This window comes from Apostichopus japonicus, chromosome 20 (assembly GCF_037975245.1).
Source record: "Apostichopus japonicus isolate 1M-3 chromosome 20, ASM3797524v1, whole genome shotgun sequence".
In the NCBI taxonomy this organism is placed as follows: Eukaryota; Metazoa; Echinodermata; class Holothuroidea; order Aspidochirotida; family Stichopodidae; genus Apostichopus; species Apostichopus japonicus.
The window spans coordinates 31,115,817-31,136,662 of NC_092580.1; the positions used below are offsets into that span (position 1 = coordinate 31,115,817).

The 20,846-nt window shown below is 37.7% G+C and overlaps 1 protein-coding gene across 1 annotated transcript in view; it reads left to right on the forward strand.

Moving 5' to 3' along the window:
* LOC139961122 (leucine-rich repeat serine/threonine-protein kinase 2-like) overlaps window positions 1-16,518 on the forward strand; it is a 50,784-nt gene extending 34,266 nt beyond the window's left edge. Inside the window, exons 42-51 of the mRNA XM_071960025.1 lie at window positions 481-579; window positions 1,149-1,265; window positions 1,871-2,055; window positions 2,820-2,898; window positions 3,272-3,453; window positions 5,052-5,195; window positions 5,884-6,074; window positions 6,658-6,738; window positions 7,873-7,988; window positions 10,425-16,518. Of these exons, the coding sequence (XP_071816126.1) occupies window positions 481-579; window positions 1,149-1,265; window positions 1,871-2,055; window positions 2,820-2,898; window positions 3,272-3,453; window positions 5,052-5,195; window positions 5,884-6,074; window positions 6,658-6,738; window positions 7,873-7,988; window positions 10,425-10,469 (1,239 nt within the window). The 3' untranslated portion in view covers window positions 10,470-16,518. The remainder of the gene's footprint in view (window positions 1-480; window positions 580-1,148; window positions 1,266-1,870; window positions 2,056-2,819; window positions 2,899-3,271; window positions 3,454-5,051; window positions 5,196-5,883; window positions 6,075-6,657; window positions 6,739-7,872; window positions 7,989-10,424) is intronic.
* The last annotated feature ends 4,328 nt before the right edge of the window (window positions 16,519-20,846 follow it).

The following is a 20,846-nucleotide window of genomic DNA, read 5'->3' on the forward strand; positions in this document are numbered from 1 at the left end:
TCAGGTACTCAAAGAACATGTTTAATGCATTGCAAATGGTTGGTGAATTCATCTGCGGTTTCCATGCGTTTTTCAGGTGTAAAACCAAAGCAATATTATTTGACCAAGTTAGTAGAATTACTAAAACAATGGCGCAACATTTAACAAATCTACCCTAGACTTAGGAGCTGATGTCACCATTAACATTGTATTAAAGGACCATTCCAAGCTTTTTAACATGCTTTATATACAGAAATAAACCATATCAACACTAAACAGCCTGAATAATGGTATCCTTGTAATAGTCTCATAGCTATGAATTATACATTAATATGAATAGTTATGAATTATGCATTAATATGAATAGTTATGAATTATGCATTAATATGAATAGTTATGAATTATGCATTAATGATGGTATCCTTAAGTCTTATATTTATGAATTATGCATTAATGTTTATTTTGTATTGATACATATTACTTTTTATCATTATCTTACAGGCATCAATGGTTTTACAAAGGCTGCAGTCTCCAGATTTCCTTTGCTTAAAACAGACATATGCCATTGGATCCATAAATGCAGAGGCTATGACAGTTAGAGTAAGCATTACGTTGTTTTTAAGTGTGCATTCTGAATATGATCTTTAAAACTCAATTTAAACTCAGTAATTACATTCCACATGTAAATTGTACATGGGTATATGTTTGTACCATCGGACACTACCTTTTTTAATCCTGGGGGAGGGGGGAGGGTGGTTGATATGATGGGTGTCTTATGTTTTGCAACTTTTGAAAAGATGTTGAAGAAAATTTGACTGTTTAGGTTGTACCACTTATACATAATATATATTTATGTACTGTACACTAGGAATTTTCTATGAGCACCCCCCTTCCCTACCTCTGATTTTTGTGGGGGTGGGGGCGAAGTATATGTGGTTGCATCCCCACCATCAGGTGGTAAGAGTGCAAGTAACCATCATTTTTGTAATTACCAAATTTGCTCCCAAAATTTTCTCATTTTCAAGGAAGTAATTTGTATGGGAGTGATCATATAGTATTTCATATCAATCAGGTTATAAAGGAGTTTGAGATTATTTACTATCGCATAAAAATGAACTAAGATTACTGTTTAATTTTGTTGTCGTTATTCCTTTGATAACACGTTTCAGAAATATCGTAAGAGCAAGGATCTTATTCACGAGGTGTGGATGACTGGAGGTGAAAGTTCGGCTACAATGATATCGTTGATAAACCCTTTCACTTCAAGTACAAAGGCCCTCGTGCAGGTAAATATTGAATTCAGAATGACCTAAATTAAAGATTTTTAAAGTACCTCTGCTTAAACAAATAAATCACATAACAGATATATCATATTTTTCCACATATTTTATTTTATTATTCTGCTATAATTTGTATTATGAAAAACTATATTTTTCTGTCTCTTCAAGTGGGCAAGGGGTGATGCACATGGAACATAATTGAACTAGTAAATGTTGTACCAGTTAGGCAGGCAGGCAACTTGAGCAGTAATTAAAGTTTTTCCTCTGTCAATGAATGCAGCATGTCACATTGTCCCAGTGTGGGTGGAACCATTAGTTTCTATCTACTGTGAAATTAATACAAATTTGCTGAAACAATCAGAAGGCTTTATAAAGACCTTGTGTTTAGTCACAGTTGTGTTGTGAGCAATCCTGCCTATAAATGGTGGAAAATGTTGCAAAATGTTGAATTATCCTAAAAATAAGCAAAAACTTATTTTACACTTTCTTTTGCTCAGGGTACGATGTTAGAGGAAGGTAGAGGGTCCTGTATCTTAGCTGAGAAATATTGCAAAATGTTGAATTATCCTAAAATGAGCAGAAACTTATTTTTACAATTTCTTTTTGCTCAGGGTACGATGTTAGAGGAAGGTAGAGGATCCTGTATCTTAGCTGCTGGCGAGAATCTCATCATCGTTGGAACTCAAGAAGGAAAGCTCTGTGTGATCGAACCGACCAAGGAATTTGCAGGACCGATCGTTCTAAAGCACTCTGTCACACTTCCTGACGCTGTCTTGTGCCTCCTTCATCAAGCAAGGTATTTTTGTTGTGTGATATAAAACTAGGAAAACAAGGCTGCATTAGAGGAAGAAATTTTGATTTGATCGAAATTTGTACCGTCCCCGCCCTTTCTATCCTCACCTTGAAACTACTTCCAAAAAGGACTACTTCTAAGGCAGAAAATTCTAGTTTGCAATTAGTAACACCAAACATATACAATAATCTGACAGTTCCTCCCCCCTACCTCCTTTATGATGTTCAATTTTCCCTCGCCCACCTCACTCGTCCCAAATAAAAGACTACTTCCCCTGCAGAACATTATAGTTTGCAATTAGTAACACCAAACATATCCAATAATCTTTGCTTTTGGTAATGCCAAATATATCTAATTATTACAGAAGTACCCCCCATCTCCTACCCATTTTGCTCCTCCCCCTTCCCCATCTTCCCCCATCACCTTCCACTTCTCCCCTTCCCAGACTCCACCAAGGATCATGCCTCCTGTCTCTCTGTCTGTCTGTCTGTCTGTCTATATTGTTTGCACAACATCTCAATGGACATGCCACTGGCATCCACTCCCTATCCAATATACTATAGTTCTGAACTTGTTTGTAACATTGGTAGGGCACTGTCTGGAGAATATTGGGGTTTGATTCCATATGAATAATGAAACAGTTTTATGCTGCAGCAAATTTTTTCTTCTTAATATGCTCATTTTCTTGAGAAACAGGCCTAGAAGCGTTTACCTTGTGTATAAATCAATACTGTTGTTTTAAAAATATTTTGCCTTTTTCTCGTTAGAGCTAATAACGAGGGCAGAATTTTGGCTGGTCTTGCTAATGGAACTTTGCTGGTTTATGATGTCCACACTCTACGCACTGTAAGTATCATCATTACTTTTTGTATCCAAGACTTTCCTTTGTTTCCTTCATTGCCATGACAACCTCATTCACAAATTTATTCTCTTCTATACAGTGGCCAGATACCTTTGTAAAACATTCTCAAGATTTAAAAAATTGATGGCGTCAAAGAATGATATCAGAATATGATTTCCACCATTATTAGTTTTAAATGTTTAAGTTTTAAGTCGATTCAACCATGTTGATGTGTGTTTGGGTTTGTGACGCCTTGTTGAACATAATATCTCAAAAAGGGGAATTCTACTTGTATTCACGGGACAAGTCTACTATTAAATGACCGACAAAACACTTCCATCCACATTGTTTTTATGCATTTATATCTTTTTTTTGCAGGATCCAAATGGTAAACCAGTGAAATATCATCAGCTGAATGTCTCCTCCCTGTCTCCTCTTAGTTGTATAGTGCAATATAAAGCCAAGTTATACGTTGGCTGTGGCAATCACATAGCAATACTCAATGCAGACTCGTTAGATGTGGAAAGCCGTCTCATCAAGAACATCGAAACGGATAAAAGGTTAGCATAATATCAATTATTTTCAAAGATTTAAGAAATTCTGTTTTCAAATATTTTTTTTTTTATAATTTTCTGTCCAATCTTGTGTTAGCACATCTTTCTTTTTATTTGTTTAAAGTCCTTTTTATTTACTTAACTATGATATAAATCATTTAATAGGAAGCATATGTCGATATCGATCATAAGCCGATTTCGATCCAAGTCAATTGTTGCGCTACAATTAATCCATGAATTGGAATAGTTCATTTTGAAATTTAGCTTGTCAATATATATGGAATAAAACAGACAATGACTGTTGAGGTCAATTCATACCCTAAGTTATTGTCTTTAAGTTTGTAAGTTAAAGAGTTGATTGTGAAATTGACGATCGTCTGACCATGAATCCTGAAATTAGCTATTTCAATTCATGAATATTTGTCACTAACTAGTGAATTTGACATGCAGGCTAAAACTAACCACAAAAGTCAATATGTACAAGTAATTCTGAACTTTTTTGTTTATTGTACATCATATTTCGTGGAAAATATTGTCTGGTATCGCAAAATGCTATAAAAAATATAAAAATCCATAAATTATGAAAAGATCTGTTGCAGCTGTTGTTATATAACAAATTTTAACGATTGACAGCATATTTCTGATATTAAAAACAAATAATATGTAATTCAAAAATGCTTTGCAAATTGTAAACACTTATATGTGTGTACATAACTTGTGTACACCTGTATATATGAGATGACCTATCCATCACTTAAGTGATTACAAGCACTTATCTTTCAAGGTACTACAAAACAAAGGCAATATTTGTCATTGTGTTGTGTGAATTACTTCAATGTCTGTGCGATGTACTGACTGAGTGTGCGTATATGAGTATGTATGTAAAAGCTCCATCAATACCAGGGAAGTAGTAGAGTGTCCACTTTTATGCCACAAATCAAATTTGTTTCAAACTTGCAAGTGAGGACCCTCTTGTTGGGTTTTGTTTGTATAACAGTTGGGTTATATACTAAATTAAAACAGTATGTGGTATTATGGGGAATCATTGCTAATAATCTGAAAGTTGAATCTGAGGCTGTTGGCTACAGCCCTGTGCAGGGTCAATGGAAGCTGATTTCAGACTTAATATTGAGATCAGAAAGTACCTGTGACTTTTTATAGATATCATACTTGCATTGAAGATGACTCTTTCTACTGTAAGTTGACTATTTGTTCAGTTCAGAAAATACTTATTGCCAGCCAGTTAGAAATAGCTTTCAACACCATCAGAGTCAATGAACAGCAGTAGGTTATCCAACAGGCATCTGAGGGAACCTCCTATGGGAACCATGGTTAATTGTACCCACATGTTCAAGGGGCTGACATGAACAGTTCAGGGTGTGCCTGCACAATTTAATGATATAGGCGGCAGGGGAGCACCATATGGTACCTTATGGCCCGGTAGGGTCTTGATCCGGCGTTGTCGGTGAATGACATTTTCACACTTTGCAATTAGTTCTTATAATATGTTATCGAGCCTTGGCTTGTTAGTACATAGAAAATCAACACTACGATAACTTTGCCCTCATCTTTAGCTTGATCTGTTCTCCAAATCCTGTCGTTAGGGAACCCGGCCAGGTGAGGTTCATCGCCGTAGATAAGTCTGTTTGGATCTGCCGTCGGAGTAGTGAGGACAGCAACTTCATCGAGGTCTGGGACCCGGGAAAGGAAGCGTTCAAGACACAACTGGACGTAGCAAGCCTCTTGAGGTATAGAGCTTAAGACTCCTTGTCACATGTCCCCTTTAACCTTACTCACAAGGTAGCAAGCATACCACAAGAAGCGCTTCAAAGAGTCCCCTCATCAAAAGTAGCATTTACTGTAGCCAGGCTGCATGTAGGCCATTACATCTTGGACACCCGCATTTCACTCATGCTGTGTGGAGATAACCTTTATTGTTTTGATACTGATACAGCCTCCTTGCAGAGAATTTTGAAGCTTCTGCATCTTTGAGAATGGTTGGATGTACCATCTTTTGACTATATTCTAAACATCTTTTGACTATCTTCTAAACATCTTTTGACTATCTTCTAAACATCTTTCGACCCTTTTCTCTGCCTGTAATATTTTAATGCTGGAAATGATAAAGACTTATATTAGTAGACGAGCTTTGTCTTCTCTGTTCCGTCCGGTTCACTTGCTTCTTAATTGTCTGTGTTCCTTACACAGACAATACAAATATGTTCTCTGTCAACAAAATCCCATAAAACAGACTTGTTTTAAGAAAACAAATTATGCAAAAGGACTATTGTAAAAAACCAAAATAGATTCTCTTTAGTACTAGTCAAAGTAATTGGCCTAACCATACAAATACTGCTTTATAATATCTTCAGTAACTAATGATAGTTCATCTGTAAGGTTTAAAGTACTACACCAGTTCCAATTAATTTCCTACAGGGAATACGATCCACATTTAACCAGGAAGGAATGTGACATTAAGTCCATGATGCTACAACCTAACATGGCCTTATGGGTAGGCGTGGCTGGCGGCCATTTGGCCTTGATCGACCGGCACACTTCCAAGCTCATTACCTTGGTGTACAGATATACAGAAGCCTTGAGGACCATAGTTTCTGTCAAATCACCAGGTGAGGATAAGAAAATATAGTTTAACTGACAGTATTTTGTGTTTCATCACCAGCTTGCAGCAGTACATTGTCAAAACGTGACACGGATAATGATCAAAATGTGACCACAGCTTGTAAAACTGAGGTACTCTCATAGCTTTTATCTTTCAAAGACCTCAAAGATTTAATGTGACACAAAACACTTGACCTTAACCTATTACAGTTGCCCTATTAGTGCCTGTTATTACAACAGGTACATTCAGTGACTGATATTGTCCAAATGTTTGCCCAAATATGATGCTGATGGAAGGTCATTTGAATTCAACAGAGGTCAACATCTGGAACCGTGTAAGCTCGCCATGCAGTTATATCTATGATGAATGGTTTTTCTGTGTTACTAACTGTCATAGGATTTGACTTTTCCTCTTTTAAGTGGCTGAGAGGGTTTTCCACTCTTTCCAATGACTGTTATCTGTCTTCAACATTCAGAAGGGTAATACCTTTTGCAATGATCAAGTTATCTGGTATGATGTTCTGGTACTTACTTGACTTCAGGACACATTTTCCTCAGTTTTTCGTAACCAAATTCATTCACTTTCTGCAGAGTCTAACAATCCTCTTGGTGGAGTAGTTGTGACTGCTGGAAAGGGATTTATGGAAAGACCTGGTAGCACAGAATGTAGAGGTAAGGTTATAGAGATGGAGAGATGGGGTGCATAGTTGGTGTGGTGCAGGTGACGGGGTTGTAGAGTGGTGTAAGTAGAGTGCGTAGAGTGGCTCTTGAGTAATCAGGGGAGGTTGTAGAGTGGTGTAAATTGAGTGTATGGTGTGAATAGAATAGGTGAAGTTGTATAGAGTGTTGGAAATGGAGATCATACAGTCAACAGGTGAGGTTTTGTAGAATGGTGTAAATGGAGTGCATAGAGTGAACAGGTGAGGTTGTAGAGTGGTGTTGGATTTTATCATATAACTGTACTGGTGCAGTTGTATATGGGTACAAATGGAGCTTTTACAGGGTGAAGGTGAATATTGTGGGGTAATGTTAAAGTAGGTCACAGAGTGAACATGTGGGTTTGTACAGTGATAAAGGGAATTAATAGATGGTAATTGTAGTGTAAGGGCAGTTCCTATGCTGTACAGGTGAAATTGTATAATGGTACTTATTTAGCTCAAAGAGTGTGCAGGTGAGGTTGTAAAGTGGTGTATTTGGAGGTTGGAGAAGTTGCAGACAGAAAGGTTGTAGAGTGGTGTAAGTTCATCTCATAGGGTGTGTAGGTGCAGTATGGGCTATGACACTAGGGTAGATCCCCCCAGTGACCAGGTGAGGTGTAAGAGTGGTGTAATTGCTGTTCGTAGAGGGTGCAAGTAAGATTGCAGAGTAGTTTGGAAGCAGCTCATATAGTGTACAGGTGAGCTTGTACACTGGTGCTTATTCACCTCCTTGAGTGTGCAGGTGAGGTTGTAGAATGATGTAATTGCTGTTGGGTGCAAGTAAGGTTGCAGAGTAGTTTGAAAGCAGCTCATTCAGTGTGCAGGTGAGGTTGTAGAGTGGTGCTCAATTACCTCCTTGAGTGTGCAGGTGAGGTTGTAGAGTGGTGTAAATAGAGCTTACAGAGCCCGCAGAAAAGGTTGCAGATTTATTAAGTAATAAAGGACATAGTATAACAGGTGAAACTGTAGAGTTTTGGTACTGGAGTTAATATAATGTGCTGGTGAAGAATAATTTGGAGCTCCTATTTGAACATTGCCAAATGCAATCAGTCACTTTATTACTGGATAAAAGGTTAGACCAAAGTTTTCCTATTTTCTTTCATTCCAGTTGACGAGAACTGTGTCCATGTCCTAGTTTGGGACTCGCATCTCAAAAACCAAGTCAAATACGTTCAGTCTGAAATTGACAGAAGGAACCGAGGGGGTCAGGCCAGCTGGCAAAAGGTGCATCGGGCTATCCGGGTGGTGAATGCTTTCCGAAAATCACACTGAAGCGCTTTTGCACAGTTTTCTTTTGCATGTTTGTATGTCAGCACATTTTCATTTTGCCTTGGTTGCATTCGGTTGGTTCACATATTATGTGAAGATGTTTACTTTTTATTTATAAATGTTCCATTTTAGATTTTACTTTTGGTTCAAGCTCTCACCAACCAGGTGACTGGCTGTACACCAACTTGCTGATTTTCAGTTGCAATATTTTGGGGCTTTGTTCTCAAATATGATTTTTTTTTCTTCCAGTAATAATCCTGTTCGCATAATTCATATTTGAACTTTAAACAATTTGAGATGTTTATATTTATTTCGATTCGCTTTTGGAGGTCCCTGGAATGTCAAACTTTATTCACCTGTTTCTTTGAAAGTTGCATACAAAGTTCCGTTGATCTGTTATGTCAGTTGATAATGGAGAAAGCTCGAATAGGCTGGGATCCTAATCATGAATATGCATAGACCAAATCTAGAGCTCATTATCCCCACCCCCCTCCCCTCCCCCCAAAGTTCTTCCTGCTCTGAGATTGCTACAAAAGGCTAAGACATAGCTAATACTCAACCCAAGTCATTTATAAGGTCCATATGGTTGCTTTTACTTGGCATTGATGCACATTAAAGAATTTATATCGGCCAGAGGTTTTAGACCGTGCAAATGGACAGTGGTTTATCGTAGATAATTTGGTCTGGTATTGATGGCATATCCACTGTTACTTGGGAGAATAGACAGAAGTAATATGGGGCAAGTTGAACCCATTCTTAACCTTAACCAAATATTGTGAAAACAAAGACAATTGTGTCCACTTTGTAGGATACAGAATCTTATAGGCTTCCCATAGTTTATGCAAATTTCTCTATAAAATCTAACTGGAAATGTATCTACTTTTATGCTTTGCAAATTTTTCTGCCCCCACTCCCTTCCCCACCCAAAGCAAAATGGACCTACCACTTGTACATTGTTGCATAACTGTCCTGAAATATTGAAAACATATTTATAACCCAGCAAAAACAATGGACAGCACCCTCTTCGAATTGAGGAAATTTGTTTGAAGAAATTGCATTGTGCAATATTGTTAGCATAAAAATTCTGCTACCTTCATTATGGTATGGTATGTTATGGTATGGTATGACATGCTACTCTAGTCTTTGGTGGTAGGAATGTTTGACTGCCATTATAATACCAGGGATGTGCTCAGGAATATTTGAGTACTGGGCAGATTTTGCGGTAGTGTGATCCACACCCTGGGAGAGGGATCTCATGGGTGGGGTACCCCCTCCCCACTGGACAAATTTTGCACATGTATTCTCCCAAATTTTGGTTATGGTAAAATTTGTTAAATTATCATCAAAAAAGTACCGGGCGGAAATGTTTAAATACTGTTTGTGCTGGGCGGCATTCGGAACTGCTGGGCGCAGCCTCCCGGTGACGCCCATTGTGAGCACATCCCTGTAATACTGTAGAATGTTTCTTTCTTTTGGTTACACTTGTTATCAAATATTGTGAATCTGTATTTCTTCCTCCATTGATTTCATTTTATATTCTAATAACATATTACCAACTACTGGTGGAGGAAGGCATGCACATGAATGTCAAGAACATTTCTAGCTGGAATCCATCGGACCTGTTTTTTTGTGGGGTTCATTTGTTCTTTGTTAAGGGAAATATGGATGCACAATGTTCTGGGTTAATCTTTGCTCCATAAATTTAGAAATTTCAATCTGCTTTGCAGTCACAAAAATCATTTGTCAAAGGTTCATTTATACTTTGCCAAAGAGTTTAGCAACTTGACTTTGTTGGGTAAATTGTATTCAATGATTCTTCTGGGTTTTTTTCAACTGTAAACTACCTCGAAATGAGGGCACCAGAAGTTGCAATTTGGGTAAGCCAGGTTTAATATTAAGGACCTAGTATTAAACTACTTTCTTGCGATGCTCAATTCTGTAAAGTATTTGGATTTGTTGAGACACTTTTGGCAATCAAATGCAACAATAAAAAATCCATATAATTTTCAAAAACATTTTATTTTATTTATTGATGGTTTTTTTTTATTTGAATGTTCAAAAAGCTTGTTCAATCTCATGGACTGTCACTTTTCTGACTGGTTCTAAAATAAATGGAGAGGTGTTTATTTTTGTAAATATTAAAACCAAATTTAAATTGAAGATAATCCTACTCATTTGCTTTCTTATTAAGTCTATCATTTACTAATATTATTTTTTTGAAATAAAAACATTTCTGCCCAAAAAATACACCTCTTAGACTTTAATTAGGCAGTTTCAGATAAGCTTACCATTACCAGTAACAGACAAGTGGTTTTTAAAGGTTTTTTTTTTCATTTTGTAATATTCTCATTCATCGTTTTGTAATAATCGTAATTGATGTTTCTCTTACAGGCATCAAGCCCCTCCAGTCCAATCAGCATTCTCTGTCCGTTCTAAACGTTTGGGTTATCAAAGATAAAGGCTTCCCCTGTCGGCGATATAGCACCTGTTCATGCTGGACGTCTCGTGAATAACAGCTGGAATGCTTCGCCGATCAGCAATATAGCACCTGGTTTTTGGAAATCACAGCTGAATGCTTCCTCGGTCAGCATTATAGATCTCTGATCACTCCATTTAATGATCAAGCAATTGTATTAGCTTTACTGACTTGTTTAATGCAAGTGAGGATCTGATGTCTATACTGTCTCTACTTGGAGTAAACTCTGACAGTGTTATTCAAGTTACTTCATATTGAGAAAGCCATGACTTGATTGCTGACCTGATAGAATACTCGATAGTAGAGTATCCGTGGGAAATATTTCCTGAAATGTAACTTTTTTCCCCAGTAGATACTCTGAAGATCCTCTTAATGAATTTTTTTAAACACAGTTTTTTATTCCTCGACATCTGGTTGATTTTTTAAAGTTCTTAAAGATTTTCAGTGGTGAAATTTGACCTTTTTTGTATTCCATTTTTAAGTTAATTTTGAATGGCATTATGAACATTTGGTATTCAAAGAAGGATGTGCCTTCTTTAATGTATTCTGTATGGCACTGAGGGTTGGAAACAGCCTATCAACACTTGACCTGGATCAAACATGGATTTTCTGAGTTCAACTCAAAGAACCATACCAACTCTGAACATCATCCTTGGTTAAAATTGGAACCCTGTGTCAGATTTGGAGTGGAAACACTAGGCCTGATGATAGGTGGGAGGAGTAGGAGGGTCAGTAGGCATTCCTGGGTCAATTAGGGACCCAGGATAGAGAGGCCCAGGATAAAATATGAGATAAAAATTAAATTTCATGATAATAAACTAAATCCAAAACAAAAATTGCAAAAAAGGGTGTCCAGTGTCGTAATTGAGCACAGGCCAGACTTGGCTCCTGATGTCTCTGGTATACACTCTATTGTGTCAAAGGTTACCGAGGTCAAAGGTGACATTTGTCCGTAGGTAAGAAATACCATATCAATGCATGGTATGTATTAAACAATGTTACCCCAATGTGTAACAATTAAACATCATTTCCTTTGAAACGGTGCTGTACATTTTCAAACTTCCAAGGAAACTGTTTACCCCAATCAACTAGGGCTGTGAGTTTTCGTTTAAAGACCTAAACGTTTAAACGGCCGATTTTTCGTTCGTTTAAACGTTTAAACGTTCGCGAATATCGCGAGAAAATGCCGAGTATAAAGGCGTGGGGTCCAGGGGACCGCCCTAGGGCCCTGGTGGGGCGAAGACCCCGAAAAAGGAAAAGGAATTTTTTGCGTGTCTGGCGATAAAAAAATTCGCCGTTGAGGATGCAAAATACTGACAACTTTTTGAATTTAAATTATCACGAAGCAGATGAAAAATTTTAAATGACAAGTTAGAGTAGCTGTATTTTGTTATAAAATGAAAAGAGATTTAATCTGTTTTACAATCTTTAAAAAGTTTAACTTACAGAACCTCCGATATTATGAAACAAAAAACGTTCGGCAAAGCCCCGTTTCTAGAATGCCTAACAATGAATAGTGCGCACTAAACGTACATCAGATTACAACTGCAGTATGGTTTAACCTAACTTAAATACTACGGTAGGATACTGTATATGTGCTCAGAATTTTCCCTTATATCTTGCCAAACAACTGCGCGCTCATCCTGTCTAACACCTGTTTGTTAACATTTTTGGCACGTTTCCAAGAAACGTTTCATAGACAGGCGCGTAGCCAAGGGGGGGGCGAAGGGGGCAGCCGCCCCCCCCCCCCCTTGAGCACAATTTTTTTAAATTTTTTAATGTTTTTATGATATCGCTAGTATTTTCAAAAGAGAAAATGCTAAAATGCAACTTACAAGGCCTGGGAAGTGCCATTACCAGCGATCTGGGAGGCATTTACAGCCAAAATTTTCTTGTACGCTTCGCGCCAACCATGGTGGCGCTCCGCTTAGATAGTTTGCAATGCCGAATCTACAGTTTCGCCCCTCCCTTGGCAAATTCCTGGCTACGCGCCTGTTCATAGAGTATTCCCCATGATACACGAAGCACAGTTGATACACGCAGCCAAGATATCAAGCTATGGTCATCTTCATGAAAGTAAACCTTGTAATAAAATATGTTTTAGGCCACACGGCATGATTAACTAATGCTTAACATGATTTCCATGTTCTTGTAGAAAACGTCAAGTTCGCAAAATACAATTGGTTGTGTTTTTGTAGTTACGTGAGATCCGTTACACTAGATGTGGTCTTACGGTTTATTCATAAATGGGTGTACTAGAGCCTTGTATACATGACATTAGTTGCATTTAGCACGATTTGCCAGTTTCGCGTGAATTTTTCGAAAGTGTTTTGCTGGATCTTTCGTAAAATTTGAAGGGTGTACCAACTTACTTTTCGTACACAATTGGTAATTTTTCTACTGATTTTCAGAGTTTTTTTTACGATCTCCAGTCGATACATTTCCTTTGAACATGTATTTGAACAACTATTACAAAGTCGAGTATTCGACCCGGTATTGTCTGGTCGGAGAGTTCAAAGTGATGGACAGGGATTGTAATCATTTCGATCGAACATGCATTGACTGGATTATCTGCGCCGCCGCTGTCGGCTCGATATAAAGTACACTTGTGCCGCGAATCAGGAAGTTTCACAAAAGGATAACAGCTGCGTTCAAGTTTAAGCCATTCATATCGCCGGATACATTTTGGGGGCTGGGGGGACAAAAGTAGGATTACGTTCCCGGTTTATGATTCGACTGATCGTAAGTTGTTTTGTTATTTCGCGTAGTAGACAAAATAAACACGGGAATTGATACGCGATTTTTGCCAATAATTTAATTTTCAGTTGATATCATAGTTTCGTTTAAACATTCATAAGGTTTTATTAAACATTTAAACGATGTTTCGTTCGTTTAAACGTGTAAACGGCACAGCACTACAATCAACTATGTAGATGCAAGTTTCAACGAATGAAAACAGGGTGCTAATGTCTGGAATATCAGTGACTTTTCGATATATATATTTTTTTGTTTTAGTGAGCTTTTTGATGGTGCTGAACAAGTTTTTTGTTATTTCTCATTGACAAGTTCCTGTTGAGTATATACACTCAACTAATGATGTAGAGTTGAGATGGTTTACTCCTAACATGGCATGAGCTGAGGAAAAGTCATTTCTCAATTCTGTTTAATGAGTTCTCATGTTATGATGTCATAACAAGTGTGAGAAGGAAGAGCAGAACATTATGCTTTTATCTGTGATAACAAAACCTTTCAATCTTGAAAAACTTGCAATTTTCTTAAATATTGTCAAAATGATGACATTACTTCCAAAGTAGTTTTTCTCTTAGCACAGGATTTAAGCAGGGTGTTTCTGACGGTTTTCAATATTGCAACACAAATGAAAGTGTCAGCATGTGTCTCCTTACTGCCATTTATGATATTGCTTCGAGCATGTGCAATTGAAAGTCAAAAAATGTGTCTATTCTATGCTTTTTTAGGTTTAATCTTAATGCATACAATTGTTAATAGTGAGTATTGATTTGGACTTGATAGTCAATGAAAGCAAATTAAAGATGATGTGTCAATGTTTGCTCAAATTAATAGAGCATTAGATATTGACTGAAAATCAATACAACCTGAAACATATGTACAAACAAACTAGATACTGTATTAAAGACTGAACAATGGTAATACTTTAGTGAAAAAGTAAGCAGATCTGATATGAAATATATGCTAACATTATGTGAGTTTAATATTTTAGTTATGATTAACATATATCTTATCTGAAGAAAGCAGGACAAGGCGTGGCATTTATGAGGAGACCCGCTAGGCCTGTGTAAGTTGTGAAGTCCCCCATTTTCTTTGTGTTACATACAAGGAAATGGTACCCATATTAGGAAGCCAAAATCATTAAAAAATAGTACTGTATTTAAACAAGTTTATACCTAATTCTGGACATGTTTTATGTATGGATATCCACCTGCATGCAAGGTAGAAAAGTGAGGACATATCGATGGAAATCTTGAAGTATCGTAAACCTAGCTGCTATGCAACTGCATTTTCTATGCAATATTAGACAAGACTGAAGAGCACAAAATCAGATTCATTTCTACTATATCGTTCGTCATGAGGATAGTTTACACATTTAATGCTTTCCAAGAAATATTTATAAGCCATATCAATATCTCATAAATTATATTGGAAAATTAGACCTAGCTTTATATGACAGAATTATTAAACTAAATAGAAAGAATTCCCAAAGTGTGCATGTCTTTTTTATACTTTTTATAATATTGTTGTTTATTACATTAAAGCAATGTATGTAATTTAAGTAATTTAATGCTTTCCCAGTAATATTTATTAGCCATATCAATATCTCATAAGTTGTCAAAAAAGTTATAAGCCTAACGTACAAATTGTATTAGAAAATTAGACCTAGCTTTATATTATAGAAGTATTAAACTAAATAGAAAGAATTACCAAAGTATGCATGTCTTTCTATACTTTTATAATATTATTGTTTATCACAGTAAGTAATTGTATGTAAATGAAGTAATTTAATGTTTACCAAGTAATATTTATTAGCCATATTAATATCTCATAAATTGTCAAAAGTTATAAGCCTAACGTACAAATTATATTGGAAAATTAAACCTAGCTTTATATGATAGAATTATTAAACTAAATACTAAATAGAAAGAATTCCAAAAGTATGCATGCCTTTCTATACTTGTTATAATAGTATTGTTTATCACATTAAAGTAATCTATGTAATTAAGGTAATTTAATGCTTTCCAAGTAATATTTATTAGACATATCAGTATCTCATAAATTGTCAAAAGTTATAAGCCTAACGTACAAATTATATCGGAAAATAGACCTAGCTTTATATGATAGAGATAAACAAAATAGAAGAATTCCCAAAGTTTGCATGTCTTTCTATAGCCTACTTGTTATATCATTACTGTTTATCACATTGAAGCATGAAGTGGTAGTAAGTTTAACAAAGTTTTAACAATGTTTAATTGTATGCAATCTTGTTATGCAGTTTTCTTTTTATGGTATGCAGCTCTTATATAGCAAAACTGGATGAAATATTTTATAATAAAAATGTATAGGGGGCCTTAGTTCATTTCTTTAGGTGTCCAAGGAAATATGGGGTTTGTGTAAGTATTAGAGTAAAAAGACCGTTTTATACATGTTTGTTGTAAAAGTATTCTTTGTTACGTGTGATTTGGAATAGTTATACTCTTCTATTTCAAACTAAATGTTGGCATTCCCTAAGTCAGATACACCTCACATTGGATCTAATCATAGCCAGTGAAAAAAATCAGCCCACAATCTGGCAATATTTTGGGAATGCAGCCCCTTAATTAAAGGCCTAAGGCATGAACACGTACCCTACCTGCCAACCCCCCCCCCCCCCCCCATCCCATGCTCATTGTTCAATCTAGGTATATTGAGATTTAGTTTTTCTCTGGCACCCGTCGGATATTAATGGCGAGCCCCCACAAGAAAACTTATTACTAGCCTACCAATCGGTAGCTTGGTACTACCTATTAAAGGTAGTACTACTACTAGGCTAGGCTCACGCTGTAGATGTGACGTCTTGCGTGGGATTCCGGGCTTCAGGACGTGCGAGAAAACGTACATTAAATTCAAATGTGACTTGCTATGCAGCCCTTCTTATATTAAGTATATTATATATTTAACGTCTTCCTTTCTTTTCTATATTTTTCTTTGTAAAACAACAGTAGAGTAAAGTCAATTTTGTTTGTTTGTTAATATGCACTTTGTCAATCCAAAGACTTGATCTCAGAGAATGACTGTAACGACGGGATGCTTAACAATATGTAATATATGCGAGTCGAGTACGAGTCAAAAGTGACATTGGTGGTAGGTGACCATTTATCGTCTTTCTAGCAAGTATAGGGTAATACTATTTAGCTTTAATGTTGTATTGATATGTCGGTCTTATACTTTGAAACATATTTGTCTGACAAAGTATTTTAAAGAGATATCTTGAAACTACTGACTCATTAATTCTGATTTTCTTTCTTGTCTATTTAAACTAGTGACTTAATCATAATGGAGCTGACTTCGGGCCCGGCCGCGCGGACGACAGGGAGGTACAATTCCCGTGGGCTGTGGTTGTTAATTTGGGGGAGGGGGCAGAGAAATTATGAAGCAGACCAGGAAATTTGTAACGAAGAATGTTTTATTCTCGTAATATACTCAAGAAAAGTGAAAAAATGCACCCAGTGACAAAGAGTTTAAGTAGCGTAAATAAACAGAGGGATAGAGAGGAGAGCCCCCCCCCCCCTACAGAGCAGACATTTTCGGGGATGGCAAACAAAATCTAAAGAGCTATGATTGATTTAGTACGGATAGGCTACTTGTTTAAACAGAACGATGTGATCTCATTCAGGGATTCCTCATTAGCGATAATAAGCATAGAATGCAAGCATAGGCGTATAAGAGCCTAATATGATTTGGGGGGGGGGGGGTGGGCTGTAACGACTTGGCCGATAATTATAACCAACATTTTTCGCGCGCGTTCAACATGTTAATGTGCATAAGCATTCATCGGTTATTACATCACATGCCTATACGTGGCGGATCCAGGATTTCGCCGAAGGGGGGGCCCAGATGGGAAATGCCTAATCGTCGTCCTGGGGGAGGGGTCTAAGGGGAGTGGGTGCCCCCTCCCCTTTGGGAAAATTTCACAAAATATGGAGGTCCTCGGTGCAATCTGGTGCTACTTTTCGTGAAAGTTTGGAGTAAAATTTATTTCCAATAAATCATGTATTCATGGTTTGCCGGGCATATATTAATTTGGGAATTTCGAGCAATGAGCTGGGATTTACGTCTTTGGGGAGTAGGTGGTGATGCAAATTACTTTTTACCAGGCTACTCCAGGCCATTTCATCTTGGATGCCCCCTTCCAGATGGAGACTATTGATGCAGTCAGAGTGCCCCTCTCACCTTCACTTTATCAGAATGATGGTGTACTCTTTTTGCAAATTTATTTTACAAAAAATTTCACGCACAGTGGCGTAGCTAGGATTTTTTGAGTGGGGGGGGGGCCATGGGGGGCTGTTCTTTCTTGTGGGGGGGGGGCGGAGTTTACTATCTAAGCGGAGCGCCACCTTGGTTGGCGCGGAGCGTACAGAGAAAATTTGAGATTTCAGCACCCCCCAGGTCGCAGGAGATGGCACCTGTGAGGCAAAATAGCAACCAAAAAGATGTGCAACTTTGGTGACAGAAATGCAAAAAAAGTTTTTTCTCTTTCATGCTGACTGGCCTCGCCAACTCAGCCAGACTTTTAACTTGAGGGAAGTTGGCATCATTTGTCGTTTCAAGCTGTCAAGGCCTTTCTTCCAACTCAAACCCCTGTGGGCTACCGGTAGATTTGCAGGATATGCCCACATGTGGACTTAAATAGCATTAGAGGAAGGGGGTGGAAGACTAACACGCATCGATGTTTCGGTAATGGTCCACATTGATGGCTCGGTGCTTATTAGGCCATTTATTGGGTTTCTTGAGGCAGCTGTCATCAGAATCTGGCTTTTTGTGCCAATCGATGACCGATAACATGTATTGGTATGTAAATTTCTTCATCATATATCTAGCAACACTCTAAAAACAAATGAGTGGATTTCATTCCATTGGAGTGATCACTCGGCGCACTTCAAATTAAGAGTAAAATTTAACTCTATTGGAGTTAACCCTCACTCCTAATATGAGTGAATATAACTCTATTAGGAGTTAAGATTTACTCAAATGGAGTGGAAATTCACTCTTATACCGGAATGTGCTCAGTGATCACTCCCATGGAGTGAAATTCACCTATGTTTTTATCAGTACAGTACAGTGCATATCATCATAGACGTACGTACGTACGTACGTACGTACGTACGTACGTACGTACGTACGTACTACGTACGTTCGTATATCAGACGCACTCGATACCCACGATACGATACGGTCCTGGAGAAACTATTTCCACTCATCATTTTTTAAGGCGATACAGTAGTGAGTATTGAACAGGCACAGCCGCATGTTTGCAGGAAATTCAGAATTCCCAATATTTTATATCTCTACCAGTAGTGGAAATCATGTTTCGACAGTTTCGTGGACATAAAAAGTTGTTTTGTGGAATATTCAATGACATATCAGGGGCGGATGCAGGATTTGTGACAGGGGGGGGGGGTCTGACTGGTCCAGCCGCGCCTGAACGTAAGAATATCTAAGCGGAGCGCCATCATTGGTTGGCGCGGAGCGTACAAGAAAATTTTTGGCTTTACAAACCCCCCAGATGGCCGGAAACGGCACTTCCCGAGTATTCTAAGCAGCATGTACCTAGCCTGAAAATATGGATCTCATGTCTGCAATTTCAGGCCCCCCGTAGCTACGCCACTGATCACGCATGGGGCACTTTCCCTCGAGCGCGGTAAAAAATTAAAAAAAAAAAAAAAAAAAATTAGGATTTTCAAAAAGGGGGGGCCCGGGCCCCCCGGGCCCCCCTGGATCCGCCCCTGCTATAACATACAATAAGTTTCCATCTTATTACGATTCCATATTGGTTAGAATTATTGGGGAAGTCGTTACAGTAATAATGATAATAATAATATAAGTTTAACCATTGAAAAACACATTGCTAATTATTTTTCTTTCAGTAGGTGCCCAAAAAATTCTCAGAATATTGCCCGAATTTTCAAAAAAAAAATGGGTTGGGGGCTGCAGCCCCCCCCCCCCCCCCCGCCTCCTACGCCTATATGAATGCAAGTTAACTATTATTCCAGCGCCGAGATATGAGATATCTGCGTATGGCTTCCCACACGTACTTTTTATGTTTGCCCATTTATAAATGTTTGACATCGTCAATATATAAATGGCCGTAGTCCCTGGAAGCATGGGGACCCTGACTTAATTCTCTCGTACTTTCTTCCAAATGACTTACAATTTATAAAATAATACGCACTCACGCAAAGTCGTATATATGATGTTGTTAAAATTATGGTAATAATCCCCTTACCGTAAGAAAATTTCTCAAAGGCGGACACGGGGGACATCGATCACTGAACACCCGACCACAGAACGGAGGCGAGTCCATTTTTTTGGCTCCCTCACCACCTCCTCCAGGTAATTAAAGGTATACACTTTAAACTCACGTATTTTCAAAATTTACAAATTAACGCAATATTGAGTATATTCGACGACAAATTAGACAGAATCGTTAAAAACATAATCATATTAATATAAAGAAAGAAAAGAGTGGGTGATAGTAACCGAATAGAGGGCGTTTCAGTAAAACAGTATATACTGAGTACGGAATTTAAATCATGTGATACATGTCTGTGGTGCTGAATCGTACACTGCTTCATTTTGAGCTATAGGAAATAATAATTTCAAACATTTCTCCCAACTAATTAAGATATAAGCCTAAGAGTTTCAAAGGCAAGTCATTATGTTATTAATTAGGAGGAGGCGCTGCCCTAGGGTCATTGCAGCCGTCCCCTATTTAGGGAAGTTTGGGACCCTTCGCCCAGAAAAAAATTAAGATGTCACATGGTGTATTAATATTAATTCTGAGGCAATTAGATAATTACTTCTTCCCGAGCTAAAAGCCAAAAAATAGAACACGCGCACCCCCCCCCCCCGCGCCTGCCCCTTGCGCACACCACTGGTGTGATGTTTTTATTACGGTGTTCAATAACTATGGAAGTGCAACTTCTGTAACAAGAAGCCTAACAGTTACCTATTTCTCCCGTCGTGCGTTCGACACTGAGTTTTGACCCATCCATTAATCGAACCGAGATTCTGGGCGTTTGCAGATGGTCGAATCTTGGGTGGGGAAGGGGGGGGGTTAGACCTCGAGCAACACTGGGTTATTTGACTTTGATTTGAGCTCTCAAAACGTAAATTTACGGTACCTCTTAATATAACCATGGAACTAGTGAAACCTCTGTGCATTTCGTGGTCCCAAATTCCAGTATTTGAAGCTACTAAGCAATAGGGCACTATTTAAAACCTTTTCCACAACGTGAAATTTTAATTACAATTTTTTTGTTTTTAATTTTGTGACACTGAAAAGGGCACTTTTCACTCACCATATATTGTAATAACAAAATATTCTATTAAATATTAAGTATTCTATTAAACATAAAAAGGACAACTTATCCCTTGATTTCACCAGCTCTGCCGCTCTTGGGTAGACTCTCATGATCACGAATATGTCCTCATTAGTGTGACGTCAGCCATGGTTGATCTATTCATGTACTGTGCACAATGATGTGATATTGATTGACTGCACTTTAAGTTAATTCATAAAATATAGAGGAAAAGGTAAAACCCCA